Below are 21,877 nucleotides of genomic sequence, written 5' to 3' on the forward strand. Positions count from 1 at the left end.
AATGCTGTGTTGTGGGGAGATGGTATGGGATAATTAGGGTTACATGTTTAGGGATAACACAGCATTTTTTTAATCTCTTGAGCCCCCATGTCTTTCTCTTGTACGGTTTCATTCAGCACATTCCAAGCATCCATCTCCATCTCTATGTTGTCCTAAATGAACCCCTTTCTACCAGAATTGATTAAGAACTGTGGACATATACAGATGGAAGGATGGTCCTTTAATACACTACTGGTACTCGCTTGCAGCTCACTAAAATCATCTGATCCTCTTGCTTGGCACCCTCATAAGCATTGGTGGTGGTCTCTGTGTTCCCCAAATCTTGGTCATCTCTGACCACAAATAAGATGTTCTTCCAGCCTGTGGAAGTGGCTGCAGATGGGAAACTCTTTATCTTTCAAAATGTTTCTCATGGGGATGCTGCTTCACAGACATTGCAGTGTACCTCACTAAAGAACATGGTAGTGTATCTAGCCTGACATATGGTGCAGTTGCCCCTTCCATTCGGATCGTCTAGAAATCTTAGAATGCATTCAAGGTCCCCAATATCTTTGCTTCTATACCACTCATTCTTGTAAGTGATTCCATCTGCATCCACCAACTCTATTAGCACATGCATTTCTTTCCTACTTTCTAAGGTAATCACATTTAATTTATTTTTAACTTAGCTTTAAAGCTTCAAAAATGACAGCTAAAGTGATGTTTACCTTTTCTGAGAATCACTTTGAGAATTTTTAAAGTAACAGTTGTGTTATCGTTCTAAATAACTATATACAATATTTATTTAATTAATAATTTTATTTAAGTGTGCTTTTTCTTGCACTTTTGAATATTCAAATTCTGCACTCTAAATTACAATTCTTTATTTGGGAAACTGAAACAAAATGTCTGACTTTCATGTTTTGACTGAATCTCAGTATTCAAGTAAGTAATAGAGCAACAGTTTTGAAGAGTATAAAACTGCATCTGAAGGGAGATTGGGGTGATTTGGGGTGGATTTAGAATGTGCCTAAAGAAAAAGCTAAGGTTTGAGCATATTACTGTTGAACAGGATGTTAATGCATTTAATGCAATTACTTCAGAGTTTAAACTACACGTTTATTACTGTATTTTAACAAGTCAGGGGGCTGGAGGGAGGATAACCAGGACTGCAACAGTGAATGCACTCGAACATCTACATTTATGGTAAATGTACACAACTGTACTATGTTCTTCATGTTTCACTGTTGCAGTCATCACATTTGGGTAGATCCCAAAGGTAAGCATGGGAGGAGGAATTTAGATAACATTAGGAACAGCTATAAGGCCCTGCAAGACTGCACTGGCAAAGCCAGCTCTGGATTTAGAGAAAATTGGCAAATGGTAATGCTTGGTGAAAGTATGTACAGAACTCCAGGTAGCAGTTTCTAGGATGTCTCTGGTAGGGACACCTCTGAGAAAGGCTGTAGAGGTAGATGCAGCCCTGGTTGAATGGGGTCTAATCCCCTGTGGGATAGGTTTTCCATGGTGCTTATAGCAAAAATGAATGCAATGGCCTATCTATTTAGAAATGGTTTGCTTTGAAATAGCCTTCCCCTCTGCCCCTGCAGCAAATGCCACCAGCAGTTGTTCCAGATTTCCTAGATTTTGAGGTTTAGTCCTGTAAAAGTAAAATCTAAGTTGCCTGTGCACATCTAAGGAGTGCAGTATCCATTCCATTCCCTGTGGATCTGTGGATTAGCAAATAAAGGATTGGTAACAAATACTGATGGATTGATTAAGAGCCACACCGATACCACCTTGGGCATGAAGGAGGGATTGGCCCTGAGGACACCCTGTCCACATGAAAGATGAAAGGCTCCACTGCCATAAGCGGCCTGTAATTCGTGATACCCTCCTTGCTCATGAAGTGATTGCCAAAAGGTGCACGTTTCAAGAAAGCAATTCAAGAGCAATTTTTGCACTTGCAGCAGTTGGCTCAAAAGTTACCTGGCTCAGGAAGGAGATGAGTTTTTTTCCAATACAAAGTTAAGGTCCCAGGCTGGGGTTGGGGCCTCTGGGTGGTCTTAAGTTGTTGGACCTTCTGTGTGGAACTGTTTGAGCAGTGGGTGAGAAAAGTAGGGTGATTCTGTGTTTGTAATGAGCTGAAATGAAGGAGCTGAGCGGACTTTTGATGAATTAAAAGGAAGGCCCTTGTGAAGCATCTCCAGTTAAGTATTGAAGAAATGACAGGTAAATTGAGGTAAATTAAAAGCTGCTGTGGGCCATCCCTGAGCCATCCCTTGAGTTTGGTTCTAGGCACAAATTTCTTTTCCATTTTTCAGCATAAGACTTTTTCTAGTACTAGGCCTCTTGTTTCCAAAATGACATCCAAATGACACTCCAACACTTGTTTACTTCATTTGGTTGAGGGATGGTAACGAGGAGAGCCAGGCTGCCAGGTAATTAGCCAGGGTGTGAAGCCTTCAGGTTTGAAGCTGGGGCAGAAGCTCTGGCCTGTGACAGCAGCTGTGACAGGTGCCATGAGTAGCAGGTCTGAGGCAGCGCGGGCCACTGCTGCCTGTGACACTGCGCAAGAGGGGTACCAGTGTTGGCGGGGCTGGCCTGGTGCAATCAGTATCATCCTTGGTTTGTCCTGTTTGATCTTTAGTAGTACCTTGGAGAGGAGAGGCAGAGGAGGAAAAACATAAACTGAAAGATTTTTCCAGCTGAAGGACAGAGCATCCACTTTCCAAGCTTGTTTTGTGTGGGGAGTCCTTGTGCAGAATTTGTCCAATCCAATTGTCCAAGTTCTGGGTAGTTCTGGGCAAAACAGGTCTATATCTGGGCTCCCCCATTTGTTGATCAACATGTTAAAAGTCTTTGGTTCCAGTTTCCACTCGTGTGGGTCCATGAGATTTCTGCTTAGTTCATTTGCCAGTGTATTTACTTTTCCTGGCAGGAATTGAGCCTGTAGATGCACTTGGTAGATCAAAGCTGTGTTCCACAAAGCCATGGCTAGTCTGCAGAGGGGGTAAGAATGGGTACCCCCCTGCTTGTTTATGTACCACATAACAGTGGTGTTGTCCGTCTTTACCATTAATTGTCCTGGAAGAATGTGGTCCTTGAAGGCTGTCAGAGCATTCTGTACAGCTAACATTTCTTTTTGACTGATATGCAGGTGCATTTGACTTGGGTTCTATTTGGCCTGAATGCACTTCCCTGCCAGGTGAGCCCCCCCATACATAGTCTGATGCGTATGTTAGGGTTTGGGTGCAAGGGAGTAGAGTGAATGATAGTCCCTTGTTTTGGTGGCAGGCCTCTGCCCACCAAAGGAATTATAACCGTAGGCACGGTATGATAGGAATCATTGCTTCTAGATCCTGAGAATGCTGACATCATAGACTTTTTAGATACCATTGTAGTTTCCTCATATGCAGTCTTGCATATGGAATTAGTAGAATGCACAAGGCCATGAATCCCAAGGCTTGCAGTATTTGCCTTGCAGACAGCAGGGTTTTTGTGGCCAGTAGTTTGAATTAAGTTGTCAAATTAATTTGTTTCTCTGGCGTGAGGAAAGCCATCTGGGAAGTTGTGTTCAAGCTTGCTCCCAGGAATATAATTTGTTGACAGGGTACCATATGTGACTTCTTTTCATATGTGGTGTACCCCAGACAAGCTAACACCTTTTGTACAAATGCCAGATGATTCAGAAGTATGTCCTAGCTTTCTGCCTGAATTAGACAATCGTCCAGGTATGGGTATATCTGAATATTTCTTTGCCTGCAAAATGCAATGACTGGAGCTAGGCACTTTGTGAATACCCTGGGCGCAGTAGATGAGAAATGATAGTGCATGTAGCCTGCTTTGAAGCATAGGTATCTTCTGCAAGATTCCCTGATTGGGATATGCAGGTAGGCTTCCTTTAAATCCAGTGTTGCCAACCAGGCATCCTTGCCTAGCATAGGAAGTAACTGGTGAAGAGTTAGCATCTTGAATTTTGGAATCACCAAAAAGGTGTTTAAGGTAGAAAGGTCCAGGATAGGATGCCATGAGTTGTCTTTTCTGGGTACCAGGAAAAGTCTCGAGTAGAAGCCTTGTCCCTTTTCCTCTTCTGGTACAGTCTGAATAGCCTTTATACTTAAGAGAGAGAGAACTTGCTTTTGAGCCTCTGCCCACTGATTTGGTGGTAGATCTGGCCAACCGTTTGGGGTTGGTAATGTGTGGAAGTGAAATCTGTATCCTTGGGAGACTATATTTAAAACCCATTTGTCCTGGGTAATGAGTTCCCATTTTTTTGCCTGCAGAGCAATCTTTCCTCCTAAAGGAGCAGTCAGTTGAGAAGTGCTTGGAAGTTTTAACATTAAGTCATTGAGACAGTTTACCATAGGGGGAGTCTTACTACTCCCTCCTGATTTTGTGGGAGCCCCCACTGCTTAGTCCTACTCCCTGCATTTGGGACTGAAGCCTGAGTGTTCTGCTGGTTCTGGGTTTGGACTGAGAAGGCCTGGAAGAGGCAGGAAAGGACCAATTATTAGAGGGCCAATGCCTACTAAATCTTGGAGGCTGTACTTGTAGGAAATCTTTAACAGTTTGCATAGATTTAGCTGTTTCCCCATCTTTTTAAGAACTTCTTCTGCTTTGTTGCCAAACAGGCGTCCCTGATTTAAGGGAGCACCCAGCAATTTGGCTTTAGCATGCTCTGGCAAGGATTGTCCCTTAAGCCAAGCATACCTTCTAAGTACAGATCCAGTGACAGCAGCCCTACAGGATGCCTCTAGAGAATCAAAACCACCTTGCAAAGTATGTTTTCCAACCTGTTCAGCAGAATGCATTAAATCCTGTAAATCCTTGTTTTCAGCACAATCAGGAATCAACATCATTTTCTGTTTAAGCAATCCAATAATATGCTGCTGATACTTTAACATATGAAACTGGCAATTTAAGGCCCTAATGGCCAAGGTTGCAGAAGTGTATACCTTCTTACCCCATCTATCCAGCGCCCTGGAGTCTCTATCAGAGGGGGTAGGATTTTTGGCAGTAGTAGCGTTAATACCCTTGGATCCCTGTGAAATGGATTCAGGATCTGCAGTAGGATTTTTAAAAAGGAACTTGTGAGAGTCAGGAACTCTAATATCTAGCAGGTTTTCTGAGAGCAGGTGGTAAAGAGTCAGGGGCCAAGCAAGATTCAGAAAAGGCATCATCAACAATGTGTAGTACAGGAGGGATAGCTAAAGGCCTGTGCTGGGGCAGGAGTAAGAAATCCCTAAGCCTCTTTTTAGAATCAGAGTAATCCTAGCTTTCCCAATGAAAATGCTCCCTAAGAGTATGCAAGGTTTCACCAAAAGAGGAATCCTCTGGGGGGGGGGGGGGGGGGCAGAGGGAACAGAGTCCTCTGCATCAGAATCCTCATAAGTACATAAGGGTAAATCCTGGTCATCAGAGGAAACAGAAATTTCAGAATCCTGGTCAGACGTATCATAAGCAAATTCAGTCCTAGGTCTCTTAGAGGGGGAAGGTTGGCTTCCCCTGATTAAAGTAATAAGGTCTTCAGCCATTCTTATCATTTGTTTTTTAGGCATAGAGGCCTGACCATGAGGTCTGGACGTCGATTTTCTAGGCATGGTTCGAGTTTTACGCCTTGAAGAAGAAGATGGCATCGGTTTAATATGCAAGTCAGTAGGCCTGAATACACCCTCAGAAGCTCCGGACCCATCCAAGGTAGAGACATCCGCAGGTTCTACAGTTGAAGCATCTCGCAGCATACCGGACTCTGAATGGGTCTCAGTAGAGGCCTGCGAATCTGAAGTGGTGGGTATCAGGGGCTGCGAAAAAGCCTCACTGAGTACCGGTAAACTGGCGACTGGCTTAGGAGAAGCGTTGGCAGCTTTGGACCTAGGCAGCCTGTCTCTGTCTTTATCTTTGCGTTTTTTTGGAATGTCGGTAGTCGGATGGCTTACTGAAGACATATCTGGATAATTGAACCGAGTACCACAATATTTAGAAGCAAAAATATACCAATGACGAATAGTTTGTTGCTTAAATAAGGCACAAAACCGGCAGTGAGGTACATTGTGGTCAGGGCCTAGGCAAGGAATACAGTACGAATGAAAATCTTTATGAGGTATTTGCTTTCCACCAGTAATACAATTACTGACTTTTACTGACATCGGTTTAGAGCAAGAAAAAGTTTCCCCAATGGGGTACTTAGCTTTAGTTGAAGACTTCGGTTCTGAAACTCGAAAATAAAAATTTCAGGAGTCGGCCGACCGGCACTTGCGAACTGCTTCTGCTTCGGGCACCGCATGGCAAGAAAGACTGATGTAATGGCGTCGGCTGCATGCTTTATACCCCTGACAACCTGACGTCATGGAAGATAAGATAGCAACCGACGCAGGACCCAAGACTGATAATCAGACTTACTGAGGGCTACTGCAAGCAGATAACCCAAATGCGATGACTGCAACAGTGAAACACAAAGAACATCCTCCACACTAGAGTGGGAGTAGGGTTAAGTCGCTCATAACCCGCAATGCTCTGTCTCCAAAATGTGGAAAAATATATCTTATAATATAAAACAAACAGGGAAAATTACTAGCAATTTCGGATAGGAAGATCACAGCATGGTTAAAAACTGTTACTCCTACTCAAAAAAATTATTTTGAGTAACATGATTCAGATTTACTTACCATGGATGTTTACTAAAAGATCTCAACATTGAAGTGTGACAAACCTTTTTAATATGGAAGAGTATGAGACATGGAATTTTTAAGACTCAAAATAAGGAACAATTCCTCATAATAAGGTACACTTGATAGGTATGAAGATAACTGGAAAGAAATATTGGCTTAGTATGCATTTCCATATTACCATATTTAAAAATTGAAGAAACAATCTTTACAAACTACAATATTTTCTGTAAAAAGTACCAAACTTTGTTTTACCTTCCCACAGATCAACAGTTTGGAAGAGGTCTGTTTTAGATACTCCATACTCCTCGGCTGCCTTAAGAAACTGTGACACTTGTTCCATCTGTTTAAAAGCCATTGTGGAACTCTGGATCTTTTTAATAGGCTGGGAACCTGGTGAATGCAGGCTGTTGATCAACTGACAAAGAATCTGTTGGGGTAAAATAAATATGATTATTTGGACCAGTAACCCTTAATTTTTACTGCTGACACAGTGCTTTAGTATCGACCCCAGATCATCACATTTTAACAACCTCACTGGACACTCTAATATAACTGAAAGATTTAATCAGTAGGATGCTGATTTCAACTGAACTGCTGGGAAATCAAATGCATATTAAAAAATACTTCATGACACAGCATTTATCCTCCAACTACCTATTCTTTTTAATTGGTAAAATAAATATCAGTAAGAGTAGTGTGTTTCAAAAGGTATGACATGCAATCATTCTCTAATCATTCTCCCTAAATCAATGTATTTCTGACGTTCATCATTACTTCCAGCTGTGTAGAATCATGCAAATACAATACACGCAGTGAAAAACAGATGGATCAGCCCTTGAGAGTGAAACCAGCGTACCAAAAGACTGTTTCACTGGTAAGTGGGCATAAGGAGAACAGTTCTACAATGAGGGAGATTCAGCCTCCATCTAAAACACTCAGGAATGTTCCACATTATAGACAACAAACTCAATAAAACAGTATATTAACAGTATACTGAGGGGTTGGCTCTCAAAATAATTGACCTTGTCACAAAGCAAAAGTAAACAGTTGTAAAGATGTGCACTACTCACAACAGTGGTGCTGCAGTTGTGTAGTTAATGTTGCATTACCCTATACCTTAAAGCTAAGCTATCAGCACGACTGAATCTGTATGCACATATTGTTGTGCCACCTGAAATAAAAAATGTGTGTGTGTGTGTGTGTGTGTGTGTGTGTGTGTGTGTGTGTGTATATAAATATATCTATATATACATATATATATATATTCACACACACACACACACACACACACACACACACATTAAATATACATATATATGTATATAAAAAAACAAAATTATAATTTTTAAGACTCAAAATTAGGAATTGTTCCTTGTAATACAGTACACTTGAGAGGTATGAAGACAACTTGGAACGAAGTATTAGCTAAGCGTGCATTTCCAGATTATCACATTTAAAAATTACACACACACACACATATTTGGTATGTACCTCTCAAGACATCTGCAACAACTGGAAAGGCCTCAGAAATACCTCACTAAAAGAATCACAGGCCTAAAGCAGATGCCCTACGCTGACCGCCTTAAAAAACTCCAGCTATACTCTGTCGCATATCGTCTACTCAGAGGCGATCTCTGCTTAACATACAAGGCCATGTCAAACCCAGAGCTGTTGGACATGCTACACTTAAAGAAATCCCAATCCCTCAGAGCTACACGCTCCAGAAATCTAAACCTTGTCATCACAATAAACAAAACATGCTGGAGGGATAGGTTCCTGACCCAGAGACTCCTCAGACTCTGGAATAGATTGCCCATACATGTCAAGCAGAGTGCCTCTTTGGACCTCTTCAAGAGGAACCTTGACGATTGGATGGGAGAAAGGAAATTCACCCCAGGGATCACGTCAGTCGCCCTGCTAGACAGGGGTCCAGGAAAGTAAATAATGTGGGAAGAAATAGCCAGGGAATTGTTATGGCTAGGCTTGTATAGGCCCTAGGGCTGATAGCCTAGTACCAACCTATGAACCTATGAACCTATATACATACACATGTGCGTATAGGCATGCACATAATGTTATTCCACCTGGATACGGAATTTTCACCTACTGGTAACAAGAATTTGGAAGCTACAGCGATCATACACAAACTGCAGTTTGTGGATAGAAACTGCATGAAACATCTTGATATTTCTGACCTGATTTTGAACAGGTACTGCATGACCAAATTCCCTAGGCTGTACAATGCTCACAAGTATTTTAAGCTATGATTTTATATTAATTCACACTTATGGTATTATTTAGGGCATTGCTTATTCTTCTGCATTGCCCAGTACCCTTCAGAACTGTGTGTCACAATGTTGTATGAGCAGTACTCTATATAATAACACAAACTCTGATTAACCATGGTGTTCTGTGTATATCCTGATAAATCTTTTTGTGCATTAATAGACCTGGTGATTGTACTCTATTAAACAGTACAACTTTTGTAAATATTAATCAATAAGCCTTATATGCGTTGCACTTTGCTTAGTCTACTTCTCTTGTGCATGATGACTGAAAATGGTCTGGTCCCACTCAGTCCAGCTAGATAGTTAATAAAGTTTAAATAAATGAAGACAGTTCTGAATATTTCCATCAGAATAGAAACACCACAAACTTCCTGCAACAGAGAAAAAACTGACAATAGGATTCAAAAAGGAGTTACTCTTGGTGTAATGCACCTCAAAGCAGTAACTTTGAGCAGAGTCAAAAAATGTCTCTTGGGAGTCTTAAAGCCACAAAACCTAATGAGGACTCTTAGAGCTGTACACCCTGTTCTGAAATGGCACTTTGCCTCACTACAATGCTAAAATTTTACACTGGTGCAAAATGCGAATGTAAAACTTCAAAGTATGGTGATGTCCACTGAAGTCTAGAAACTGCTCCACCTGTATGTTAGCATTAGTAATTCAGGTGTTACATGGTGGACAGACTAAATGTCTGCACTAGATTTTCCACCCTGTAGATGGAGTTGTTCCATGGCAGGCTGGGAGTATGATAGACAGATGGCAGTGTCATGTGTATGAGTGGTAGCATTCTTTATGAGTGGTAGCGTTCTTCTCTACTTTGTATGCAGAAGATGACTCATATTCCGCTAGCTGGACAAACAGGACTGTGATTTACTAACAAAGCTCATGGAATGCCACTTCAGTATTACAGACCATATGGAGTGTTCTGCCCAACACAGAGTTGGTACTGTGGGAATGGTCATGCACAGAGGACCATGTGGTTGTCTCAAGAATGCTTCTGGAGACCACCACCTTCCAAAATGTCATCATAGAAAGCAATGTTCTACTAATACGAGTCTTAATCCCACCTGGAAAAATTTTACCATGGTGGAAATAGTAAGAAAAAATATAGTAAGAACAAATTAGAACTGTAAAAAGGACAACGTGACAATTTTTAAGTCCCATTTTATGAATTCCGCAGTTGTGTAGTTTTCTTAAAGGACTTAGTACTTACAATATAATACCCAAACTGCAAAAAGCATGACCAGAGTGTATATAACCTAGTGTCCTTTTTCATTCTAATTCTGAAAGAAATGGAGATACACAGCTAGATTTAAGGTACACTCTGAAGGTAGTAAAGTGCATATATAGGGGATTTTTTCTACAGATAACCCTATATGCATGGAAAAGCAAATGGGTAGAGAATTTACTTGATTATCTGTTTCGAATGGAGGCAAACAGACCTATCTGAGGTTTTCTGCACAACTGGATCCATTCTTGGAAGATTCCCTCATTAAATTTCCATTTGTGAAGGTGTGTCCTACACAGCTTTTCTAAAGAACTCAGTACTGAGAAAATACCGGAGTTGCAAGTCTGCTGCAACATTTTGCTTTGACGGTATGTAAGATGCTTGGAGGGTTATAAAACACTGTAGACTCCCAAACCATCATATTCAGCTTACACGGTAAGTAGAACCTACCCCCCCTCCCATTTGTATATGTACCACATAACTGCGATGCTGTCTGTAATCACCTGTAATGGTTCCAAGGACCATAGGTCATGAAGAGATTCTATAACATGGATCACAGCAAACACGGCTTTGACATTTATGTGCTTTGGGCTGTCCGAACTGTCCCATAGGTCTCACACCTTTAATCCCATAGAAAATGCTCCCCAAACAAAAACTGAGTTGTTTTATTGCCTCCACCAATGCAGTTCTTAACTGATAAAGCTAAAAATTGGGATCTGGAAATCCCAGTGGATGAGAATGTTGGGTCCACGTGTTTTTTTTAAACACTGAATTATTCTCATGTATAACGAGGCAAGAAGAATCAAAGAAGCCTTGAACCCTACAATCCTGAGATGCTGGCATAGTCATTCTGAGGGCACAGTCAGTCCCATTCTTATTTATTACTATTATTTATCTTTTACAAGATCCCTGTGTTTAGTGTTCACATCCTACTATCTCTTTTTTGCTTGCCGGAAGATGAGAGAGATTGGTTATTTTGTCTTTGGGTTTATAAGATTTATAACGTTGACTAGAAAAATTTTAGTAATGCCCTGAGTGAATTTCCCTCTGTCAAACTGTTTGAGAATCTGAGTAGCAGCAGGCCAAGTAAAACTTCTTTGTTTAAAGTAGCATTTAAAATCTCAGACTTCACCTCATCAGAAAACTTTTCAGTAAGCACCCAGGTACATCTTCTCAAAACAGCAGTAGTAGCGGCCCTAGACACAGTATCTGCACATTCATACACCTTCTTCAAAGGAGACACCTGAGGCACGTTAGACACTGTAAGATTCAGACAGGACCTACCTTCTGAAGGAAGTGTGTGGCAGAACACTCCCACAAGCTATCAACACCTGACAGAATAAACCGGAAAAAGGAAATTCTCTTATAAAATCTGTATAATACTTTATCTTCAAGTCCTCAGCGGAAGTGTTGATATTAATAAGGGTTCTATCTTATGCTTTGGAGGAGAAATGAGGTTTAACAGACTGCAGGAATTAAACAGTTTCTCTAATGTTTGTTTGATTATATTGCACAAAACAATATATGTGATGTATAATGTTTGTAAATGTGAATTGGTTATTATGGTTTGATTACTTTATAAAAATATAAGTTTGCCTGTGTCACAAGTGATAATTCAATAAAGGTGTTTTTTTTTCAAAAATAAATAGATAAGTGTTCTGCCTTTTTTCAGGGACTGAAGATTGAGAGGCAGGGTTACTGAAGGAAGCATTTAACACATCCTCCAAGTAGCATTGCCTCCTCTGATTTTTTTTTTTCCGGACTACCTGGGAATCAAACCAATTGTCCTGTAGTCTGGGAAACACTGTACAAACTCTGATATTCTGTTTCACAAAAGAAACCGACTATCATAGTTTGTTAATCCGAGGGATTTACTATTCTTTTTTTAAGAGAAAAGCAGAGTAAATCAGTAGAGGAAATTAGCAGAAGAATGTATCACGAATGGGAATCGAGGGAGTTCCTCTTCATCTGACATGGCTATAAATGCAAAGAATTGGGTGGAAAGCTGGTGGGGAAAGGGAAGGAGATGGGTGGGGATGAGGGAGGTGCAAGGGGGTGGCACTGGTCCAGTTTTAGCCACAACAAAAGGTGGCAACCCTACCTCCAAGGCTGGCATAATAAAAGGCTACTGCAGCAGTGAGAATTATAAACATTACTGCAAAATAAGGTGGCCAGAATGATACAGTCAGAGCACAGCATTGTTAAAATGAAGGTGGCTACATGTCAGATTCTTGTAGAACAGTGCAAACTGCAACAGAAGTGGCAGATCAAGGGGTTAATGGGAAATTAACAAATGAAAATAGTTAAAGAAACTAAATTCTAATGAAAGTGTGATAGAAAACATCTACTGATAAACTGTCTGCTCCAAAACCATAAACAGCTAGCTCAAGGATAGTAACTTACTTAGCGGATGTCCCACATATGATAGATTTAGGGCTGGAAGCTTGTTTGGAACCCTGCGGTGTATAGTATTAGATCCCAGACCAGTTCTAGTTTCTGTTTCCTTTCCCATCTAGATTTTTACAAAGCTGACCTCTGATTTTTGTACTTATCCTGACTAGAGAGCTGTCCATCTGTGTCCTTTACTACGTCAACATTTTCCCAGTTCTAACTTTTGTAAAATAACCTAAAGGGATACTCAAATTAAAGAAGTGCCCATATTTTGACTGATATTCACCACTCTCATTACTTAATGCTCCTCAGGCTGGTCTAACAGTTATTGCACAAACCTGCACAGTGGAGCCTGTACTCTCCAGTAGCAGCCTCTGGCTAGTTAGTATCCCTTCTGCTTTAAACAAGATCACACCAGGTGTATGATTGTTTTGCGGGAGAAGGAGACTAAAGGTATACAAACTAGCAATAGAACTGACTGTTACTCCATACTAATTAAAATACTCAAACATGCATTCATTACATAGCCTTCAGCAAACATGCTGTCATCATGTTTCGAGAATCATTCAAAACATTCATCATTACATTTCTTTCAGAATTATTCAGAAGCAGAAATTTCCAGCTCTAGTAATACCCTCCTCCCACACATGTTCATAATCCCATAAATAATGAAAAATACAAATACATGCCCTGGGGCAGGGTACAGAAAGTTTACTTATATCAGTACACTCTCAATACATTTCCTTTTATTTTCTATATTACCCACCTTATTACTTTTATTTTACTTTAAGGAACACTTTCTTATAGTTCACTGCAATACTTTTGTGTTTGGGTACAGTAAAACACAACACAGAAATAAGTAATTGTTCAGTATTCAAAACTGGAATTCTGTGTTACCTCTACCAAGTGATTCCAGTTTTGTAAACTGGTAAAAGTCATGTTAGCAATAATACTCTCATTTCTAAAGCAATTTATCTCTTTTGTCTGTCTCATTGCTTAACAATGTAACAGTTTAACCTCCATACTTTATAACCTGAAATTCATATTCTCGTTTAGATGAACTAGTCTTTACAAATACAGAGTCAATGATTCAATACAGTATTGAGTGGGGATGGGGCAGGGGTGGCTCATGGTACTGGCTGCTGGGCTGCAGCCCCCCCCCCCAAAAAAAAAAAGAAAGAAAAAGTACATTTAAGTATGTAATTATTTTATTTAAAGTCTTTATTTGTTTAGTTTTATTTCTTTAACTCAAGGGCAGAACTCCTCTCATGCTACTGCACATGAGCAGAGTTCTGGGCCCTTCCAAGTTCCAGGGAAAAAAAAGAGAAAGGAAATTGGCTCATTTCATTCATAGCATTATGTACAGTCCTAACAACAAGTAGCTCTACAGTGTGGAAGGTAGAAAAGTTGCTCGAAAAGGGGCTCCTGAAGCTGTAGTATGAAGCAGCGAGGAGCTGTTTCTACTGGCTCAGGCCATATCAGGTGACTGAGGTGGCTTACTATAAACTGAAAAAAAAAGTACTGGACGTATGCAAAGGTGTGAATGTATCACAGCAGCAAGTTTTGTTTAGTTAGTTATTAAATAATTTACTTATTTTAAATGCTCTTTTTTATTGGCTCTATGCATGCCCTTTATCCCAAAATATACGAAAGTTATGTATTTTTTTAAATTTGTGCATGTATCTGTGTGTGTGTGTGTGTGTGTGTGTGTGTGTGTTGATTTCACTTGCTTTTACCGATCTGACAAATGTTACACAGTGACATTGTTCTGCAGCATTAACGTGGACATCAGCAGAAGCAATATTAAAAGCCTGTTTTGCCGACCGTTTACTGCATTTCTTTGTTAATTTCACCTCATCTGGTATTCTGCATATATTCTGAATTGGAATCAGAAAAATCTTTAGTGCTAAAACATTAAGTTTAGCTGCCTCCTAGCACAGTGAATTAAGGGGGGTACAAAGACAGGAAGAAAAGTTTTATTAATTGTTAAACAATAAAATGAGACTTCACATTGTTTCTTTACAAGTAATGACAAAGAGCTGTTTCTCAAATGTTGGTCTGGTGACTTTTGCTCCTACATGACATTTCTAATGCAAGAATTACAGGAAGTGACAACAGTGTACTGTGTGGTTTTGTACAAGCAGAAGCAAGGTGTGTTAAAACATTCATTAAAGAAAGATGTTTTGGAGACAAACATTACAGAAGCAATGGAGCTGTTCTTTAGAAAGAAAAGTATTACACTGTCATACATCCTGTAACAAACAGAAGTTTTTTATTTACAAGCTGGATCCTTTTTCCAGAAAATTTATGGACTTTTGTGCCCTTTGTCTGTTTCATTGACTTACTCAAAATCATGCTAAGCTTTATTGCAAGAGTGAGCTCATTTCAAGCAATTGGTTTTGCAATAGCCATTTTGTACTCAAAGGCTGACACTGTTTTTTTCTGCCAAATCTCTTTAACAGTTTCACTGGATGCAATGTGCAATTCAAAAAACAGATCAGCCATGCTAGTCTGTGCTCTTTATCTTTTATATGAAGGAGAGTTAGAGCATTTCATGTCACATAAATACAGCATTGTACTTTGGATTGTTTTGATTAAATTACTATATTCAGCACTTAAGAAATTCATCCATGCAGGCAGTTTGTTTACTGGGCAGTACACTGACCACAATAGACCCTTTGCAGGCACAGCCCGGGAGAAGAAATTCAGAAAAAGTAAAGCAGAACTAATTCATGAACACTGAGTAATCACTTTCTTACATAATTGCTGGCTGGCAACTAAATAAGTTTTGTTTAAAAAAATAGTGACTGCCAAACTGCAGTTAACACAGAGAATGAGGGCTAAGAAGAGGAATGAGTTCAGAAAGAAGCAGCTCAATTTGTTTTAAAGTGTGTGTGTGTGTGTGTGTGTGTGTGTGTGTGTGTGTGTGTGTGTGTGTGTGTGTGTGTGCGCACACACACGTGTGTCTATCTATGAATAAAATACATGTGTGTAGAGGCATGGCTACTTTCCACTGTCCCTGACTTTGCAGAATGTTACCAATTTTGCCTTATATTTTGGTCCGATCCTTAAAATTTTGTGTGTTTTTTTTCTCCTGACAAATCAATGAGAATTGCATTTACTAAATAATGACATATATTTGAGTTTTACACTTAACAGCTTTTGAAAAAAAAGCATGCTAATGCAAAGCCTGTTATTCTGGCAACTTTCTAAGTATATAAGGACATACACAAGAATGTGTCTTCTCAGTTCACTTTTGTTCCTGATTTTGGCCCTTTGCCTCCCATTAGATTTTTTACTTCCAGACTCGATTCTTGAGCTAAAGGGTTGAGATGTATGTGGGGAGGTGGTGATCTGCAGGGGGCTGCACACTATATCCTGAGAGCAGTGAGTTCAAAAGAAGCATTACTCTCTGAAAGTTATTTAAGTACTCACTTGTTTCATGTCAAAGTTCTGAGGTGTGCAGTCACAATGCCATAAGTAGCTGTAATTGATGGATATAGGGACTGTCTGTGATGAAAATGACTTTGTGTGTGGGAGAAGGATTGCAGTGTATCTGAAAATAGCAAGTTGCCCATTATAATTTTTTTCACTTTCATCATAATTATCAGCATTATTCATAGTAAGTGACTTTGCTGCAGTCTGGGTAGGTATTATGTAATAGCAAATAATCTTTGGCTCAGTGGTACATCAAGTTGTGCTACTGCCTCACAGTGTTTGGTTCTCTGGTTTGAGTTTTTGGCAGATTCTCTCAGGAGTCTACATGTACTCCTGACCTTTGTGTGATTTTGTCCAGGTGCTCTGGTTTAATCCCTCAGACCCCCAGCTGCAGAATACATGCTTGTGGCCATTTGTGATTTTACTCTCATACCAATCTAACATCACAATAACACAAAGGATGTTAGAATTTTTGGAGGAGTAAGGAGGTGGGCAGTATTCCCATACAGGATTTACAGAAGATATTTGTAAGCATTTGACATCTCACCACATTGAGAACTACTTTTTATTAAATTTGAACATTAAGCTTTAGGCAGAATTTAGCTTTTCTTTAAAGAAAAAAAAAAACAGACTAAATTTCTTTCCTACTTGTCCAGACCATAACTGGATCAACATATTGTTAAAAAAATCTATGATTTCTTAGTGCCTAGCAGCTCCAGGACACTTGCTTCATTTATTTACTTTCACCACACTTATTACCATGGAGCCTTGACCATTTTGTGTTGAAAAGATGGAGGGAAAAATAAAAGTAAGACTAAAAGTGAAAAAAAAAAAACCCAACATGAAAGTAATCAAACTAGATAGTGTGGGGTCAGGTCGGGGGAGACAGGGGAGGGCCAATGGGGAGATGCAGTAGTTCCATTATGCAGTAGTGTGGCTCATGGAATCCTTTTTACAAGGCCTCCATTTTACCAATTGTTGTCCTTGTTAATTGCAATCTGGCATCTAAGGTACACATATTCAATAAAGTGGTCATAAAGAAAGGGTACTGAAGTGGTCTGTTGATGAAAATTAATGAGTCCATCTGTTGTCTGATCTCAGGTAATGGTCTTTACCTACAGTAATGAGCATCATCCCATTCAATTGGCCTCACTCAGTTGACTCAGTTGTTTCCTGCTACTCCCCTTGCTTTTGAAGTCACCAGCTGCCACTGGGTGGGTGGGTGGGGAGTGTCTCGTAGACTGGTGTCCTTATTAAGGGAGAGATGATAGTGTTGAAGTTCAGACGTGCACTAGGCATCTGAGAGCCCATGAATAAAGGAAGACGGCTTCTAAACTTTAGGTGAAGCACCAGATCTTGTACAGCTACATATTTGATCATTCCATATGGTTACACTTTATGATAAAACAAGCTGTGACGACCGTGCGCTGACCCAGCAATCAAAGAGCCTCAATCCTCACCTCTAACACCAGGGAGGTTGTCTCCTAGAAGAGGAAAGGATAACTAATAAACATAGTAAAGTACAATTTCACTTAAGTGCGCACAGAGATCACAGTCAGTCTGGGGCTGGCTGCTCCCTTGCTCACCAGGTCCCCAATAAGACTCCTCAGTGGCACAGCTATAGGGTCCAGGTCTCAGCCTAACAGGGCAAGCTAGAACCTCCAGTACCCTCTCTGTCCAACCAGCACTTCGGGCACCTGCCCAAGTATCTGACACAACACACACACACTTTGAGATAAGTATTTATACAACTTCACAGACACTCCTGGGAACAGATTCTCCAGCTGTGCCCCTTTACCCAGACTATGCGGTAGTAATTACTGCCACCACCCAGTTAATAATATCAGCTACTAAAAGGCCCTTAAAAGGGTGTCCAATTATTACTGTGCAATATTAATATCCAATGGTAATGTGACTATACAGTCTAAGGCTTATTGGAAGGGCTTAGACAGTAACCTCTATAAATATATAATGTACTCTAAAGCATACATCATCTCTACACAAACCAGCCACAGTTAGGTTTTAAAAATATTTAATAATAAATAATTAAAACACAAGACAAATCTACTACACCACATAGATATCTAAGAGTTCACAGATCACACAGAAACTTAAAATAATACTGTAGGAAAGATCTGATTACAAAGAAAAATACTTACTCTAACTTTCCAATATTTAGCTAATCTTAGGAGAAAACACAGTGCTACAATCCTACTTACATACACAAAAAGAATAGGCAGTGCTGGTAAGTTAGATGTCCAGATCAAACATGTCTCTAAGGCCCTCCCAAAATTACATCATTTTCGACACTTAGGTTTTCCCAGTATTCATATTGCATCATCTTAACACCTGGTCTGAGTTCTCAGGCCACAAACTGCATTATTTAGCAATCTAACACCTGCACAGAAACTTACAACAATAGAAGACATTTCACATGCATATACTAACAGAAACTAAATCAATAAAGCACCTTCCATATCTAAATTCTAGTCATAAACTTTAGCCTAAAACAATGGGCATGAAATCTTCATCCAGCCGCCCTTAGGCTGAATTCTAACATGAAAGGATACAACATGCTTCACTGGGCCAGTAGAGGGCAATGTTGTCACATATTTTGCAGTTCCATATTTCACAGTGTTTTCTTACATTTAAAAACACAAGCCTATATTTTACATTTATTTATACAATTGATAGAATTATATATTAAATTCTATTTGACTAGGCTGGCAGCCTTCACCCATCTCTCCCCAATCGTCACACAAGCTACAGCAGCAAAGAAAAAGGAAGCACAGCTCTACCTGATAGGTAATTACACTTGGTGTCTTCAATTAGACTTGCTGCAGCATCACAGAAAAAGCCTTTCCAGATTCCACTCTGTGCTTTTTCTTTACCATTCTGCAGTGCTAGTCCTGGCTTAGAAATGTATGTGTGTGGTGATTTTTCTCTTACCTATTCTTATTCTTTTTTTTTTTTTAAACAAGAAACATCTTGCTTATTTAATGTCTCTTCCCAGTCCTTCCTAACCTCCTCTGATTGATTCTTATAGTTATCATGCAATATTGTATATGCTCTACTAATTATTCCTTTCTTAATGGCAACTTCTGTTCTAGACTCTACTAAAAACTCTACCAGTGCTGGTCTTTTGTTTAGAACCCCCTATGTTTTTCTCTTTGCCTATACTCTGATATTAGCCCTTGATATGGAAGGCAGCCTTTAGCCTGCAGTCCAAATAAGTTCTTGGCATCTTCCATTCTATTACTTTTCCCTCTCTAGTTATTTGCTCCCAGTACCTTGGTTCCTTTGCCATTTTTCTCCAGTACATTCCCACCCTCTCTTCCCTATTGTCTCTATCCCGAATTACAGTCATCCCTATTGGAGGAATCTCCTTTCTCCATTCTCGTGTTGGCTTAGTTCTTAGAATACTTTCTGCTACTTTATGAATATAATATTCTGTATGATTACTGTTATTCTCCTTAAAGGTCTGAATCCAAAATTCCAGTCTCTCCTTGTTTCTTGAGCTTCCTCCCCTGTTTCATCATCACCTCTCCACTCTGGATTATAGTTTTCTACTTGTGCAAAAGCCTTAACTGTGTTGCTCTGAAATACCCTTCAACGTGGGTAATCTCAATCCACCCTGTTCGACTGGAAGAATAAGCACTTGACTCTTGCTGTCTTCCCCTACCAGATAAAATCCTCTGGCTGACAAAAAATATGCCTGACAAGTGTATAAAATTAAAGGGACTAAAAACATTTTAACTGTATCTTACTATCTATATTCATATAACAGAGATAGCATTTTCTCAGTTTTTGTATTATCTTTTGTTTAGTCTCTTCCCACATATCCTTAGATGCCACACCAGCATCATTAATCCATAATCTTAAATACTTAATTTTATCATGTCCCCATGAATATAGATGTTGCTGAATCAGTTTGTATGCGGGTACATAATTTACTGCTATTGCTTCTGTTTTGGCTTCATTAATTCTGTATCCCAAAAAGGTTTGAAACTGTCTCAATATGTTCCACAACACTGTCTCTTTTTGGTTTTTGTCAGGTACAAAATAATGTCATTTGCAAAAAGAGCCAGCTTTTCTTGACTACCATACCAATTACATCCTTGAATTTGTGAGTCCCTTATTTTCTTTGCCAATGATTCTAAATATAATGCAAATAAAGGGGAGACAGGACACCCCTGCCTGGTTCCTCTGCTTAAGCAGAGATTATCAGAGAGGACCACACACCAATTTTCACCTCTGATCCTTCATATAACCTCCTACTCAACCTTATAATTTTATCAGGGAATGCAAATGCTTCCATTGCTCTGTTCATGAAATCCCAACTTACTGTCAAATGCTTTCTCTGCACTAAGACCCACCAGCAACAGTGGTATTTTCTTACATTCTGCTTCCCTCTGGATCATCACCATTCTGTTTATGTTGTCACGTAGTTGCCTCCCCTTCACAAAACCACATTGATCCACATCAATTTTGGCATCACGTTTGCCACTCTTTTAGCCATTATAGACCAACACTTTATAATCATGATTTAATATTAAAATGGGCCTGTATGAAGCTGGATCTGATGGATCATTACCGTCTTTAGGTAGTAGAGCTACTACCGCTTTCTTCCAGGATGTTGGTACTTCTCCTCCTTTTAAAATACTTGTAAACAAACATCAATTTTTTCCCCTCCTAGCTTCCAAACTTCCACAGAAATACCATCAATTCCTTGGGACATTCCTGTAGACTGGTTATGCATCACCATTTTTCTCTCATCTCCTCCTATCCTGTTAGTAATTGAGCCTCCTTTTCCTCTAACCTTGGCATATTTAATTCTTCCATAAACATTTCCATTTGTACCTTTTCCTGACTTCTATATTTCACTGCTTTATACAGACTTTCATAGAATTTCCAAAATATTTCTCATACTTCTACAGGATCCATTTTTATCTTGTAACAAGCTCCCTAAACTGGGTGACAGCACTTTCTACTTTCTGTTGTCTGAGTCGTTCTAAAAGTTTTTGTGCTCTAGAGTTATTATCAAAAAACAGATGCTTAACAGCAATCTTTCTAAACTCATGCATATTATCAAGGTAGTCCCTTATTTTCTGTTTAGCATTCTGTAGTTGCTCCTTTCCTTGTTCTGTGAGATTCCCCCTAGTTTGCAATAATATAATCTTTGTCAGTCACTCCAAATAATTATTGTTAATTCTTAACCATATCACCCCTTCTTTTATTTCCACCCTATTTTTAAATTCCATTTTAATTTTATCCCACTCTCCAGCTATATATTCAGAAGAAGTTTATTTCTTCTCTAATAGCTCCTGAATAATTTCCATTACTTATCCCTTAAATTCCTCTCTTTTCAACAGATACTTAGGAAAATGCCACTGTTTTAGTTTAGTTATTACTGGCGCATGATCTGAAATACATATTGAGTGGGTATCATGACCTTCAATTAAATGCACATGTTCCTATGAAATGTAAATTCTGTCTAGCCTAGCCCAATTTTTGTATCTTGAGGAATAATATGTAAATTCACTCTGAATTCTTAGTACTGAATTCACATCTTCCATACAAAATATTTTCATAAACTTCTTTAAAAAATCTACTCTTCTTTGTTATATTTCCTTTCTAGGCCTCCAGACACATCTTCACTGTTGCAAATCAAATTCCACCTGTAAGTAATATTCCTTGCTGAAAGCTGATTAATTCTCCATTATAGCAGTTTTCAATGGAATATAAACACATGCCAGTGTAATCCTCCTCCATTGGCTCCTCTTATTCTACACATTTTGATATTCCATAATCACCTTAACTCTGCTACTTTGCCATTCAACCATTCAATTTTATGGGCAAAGTAATGATTTTGCACCTGGTTT

At 39.4% G+C, this 21,877-nt stretch overlaps 1 protein-coding gene across 1 annotated transcript in view; it reads right to left on the minus strand.

The window, feature by feature from the left end:
• The window catches only part of TAGLN (transgelin), a 114,272-nt gene that overhangs the window by 34,653 nt on the left and 57,742 nt on the right, over nt 1-21,877 (minus strand). Inside the window, exon 3 of the mRNA XM_044080962.1 lies at nt 6,903-7,077. Coding sequence (XP_043936897.1) covers nt 6,903-7,077 — 175 coding nt within the window. The remainder of the gene's footprint in view (nt 1-6,902; nt 7,078-21,877) is intronic.

This window comes from Protopterus annectens, chromosome 8.part0, assembly GCF_019279795.1.
Source record: "Protopterus annectens isolate FY-2018-M chromosome 8.part0, PAN1.0, whole genome shotgun sequence".
Taxonomy (NCBI): Eukaryota; Metazoa; Chordata; order Ceratodontiformes; family Protopteridae; genus Protopterus; species Protopterus annectens.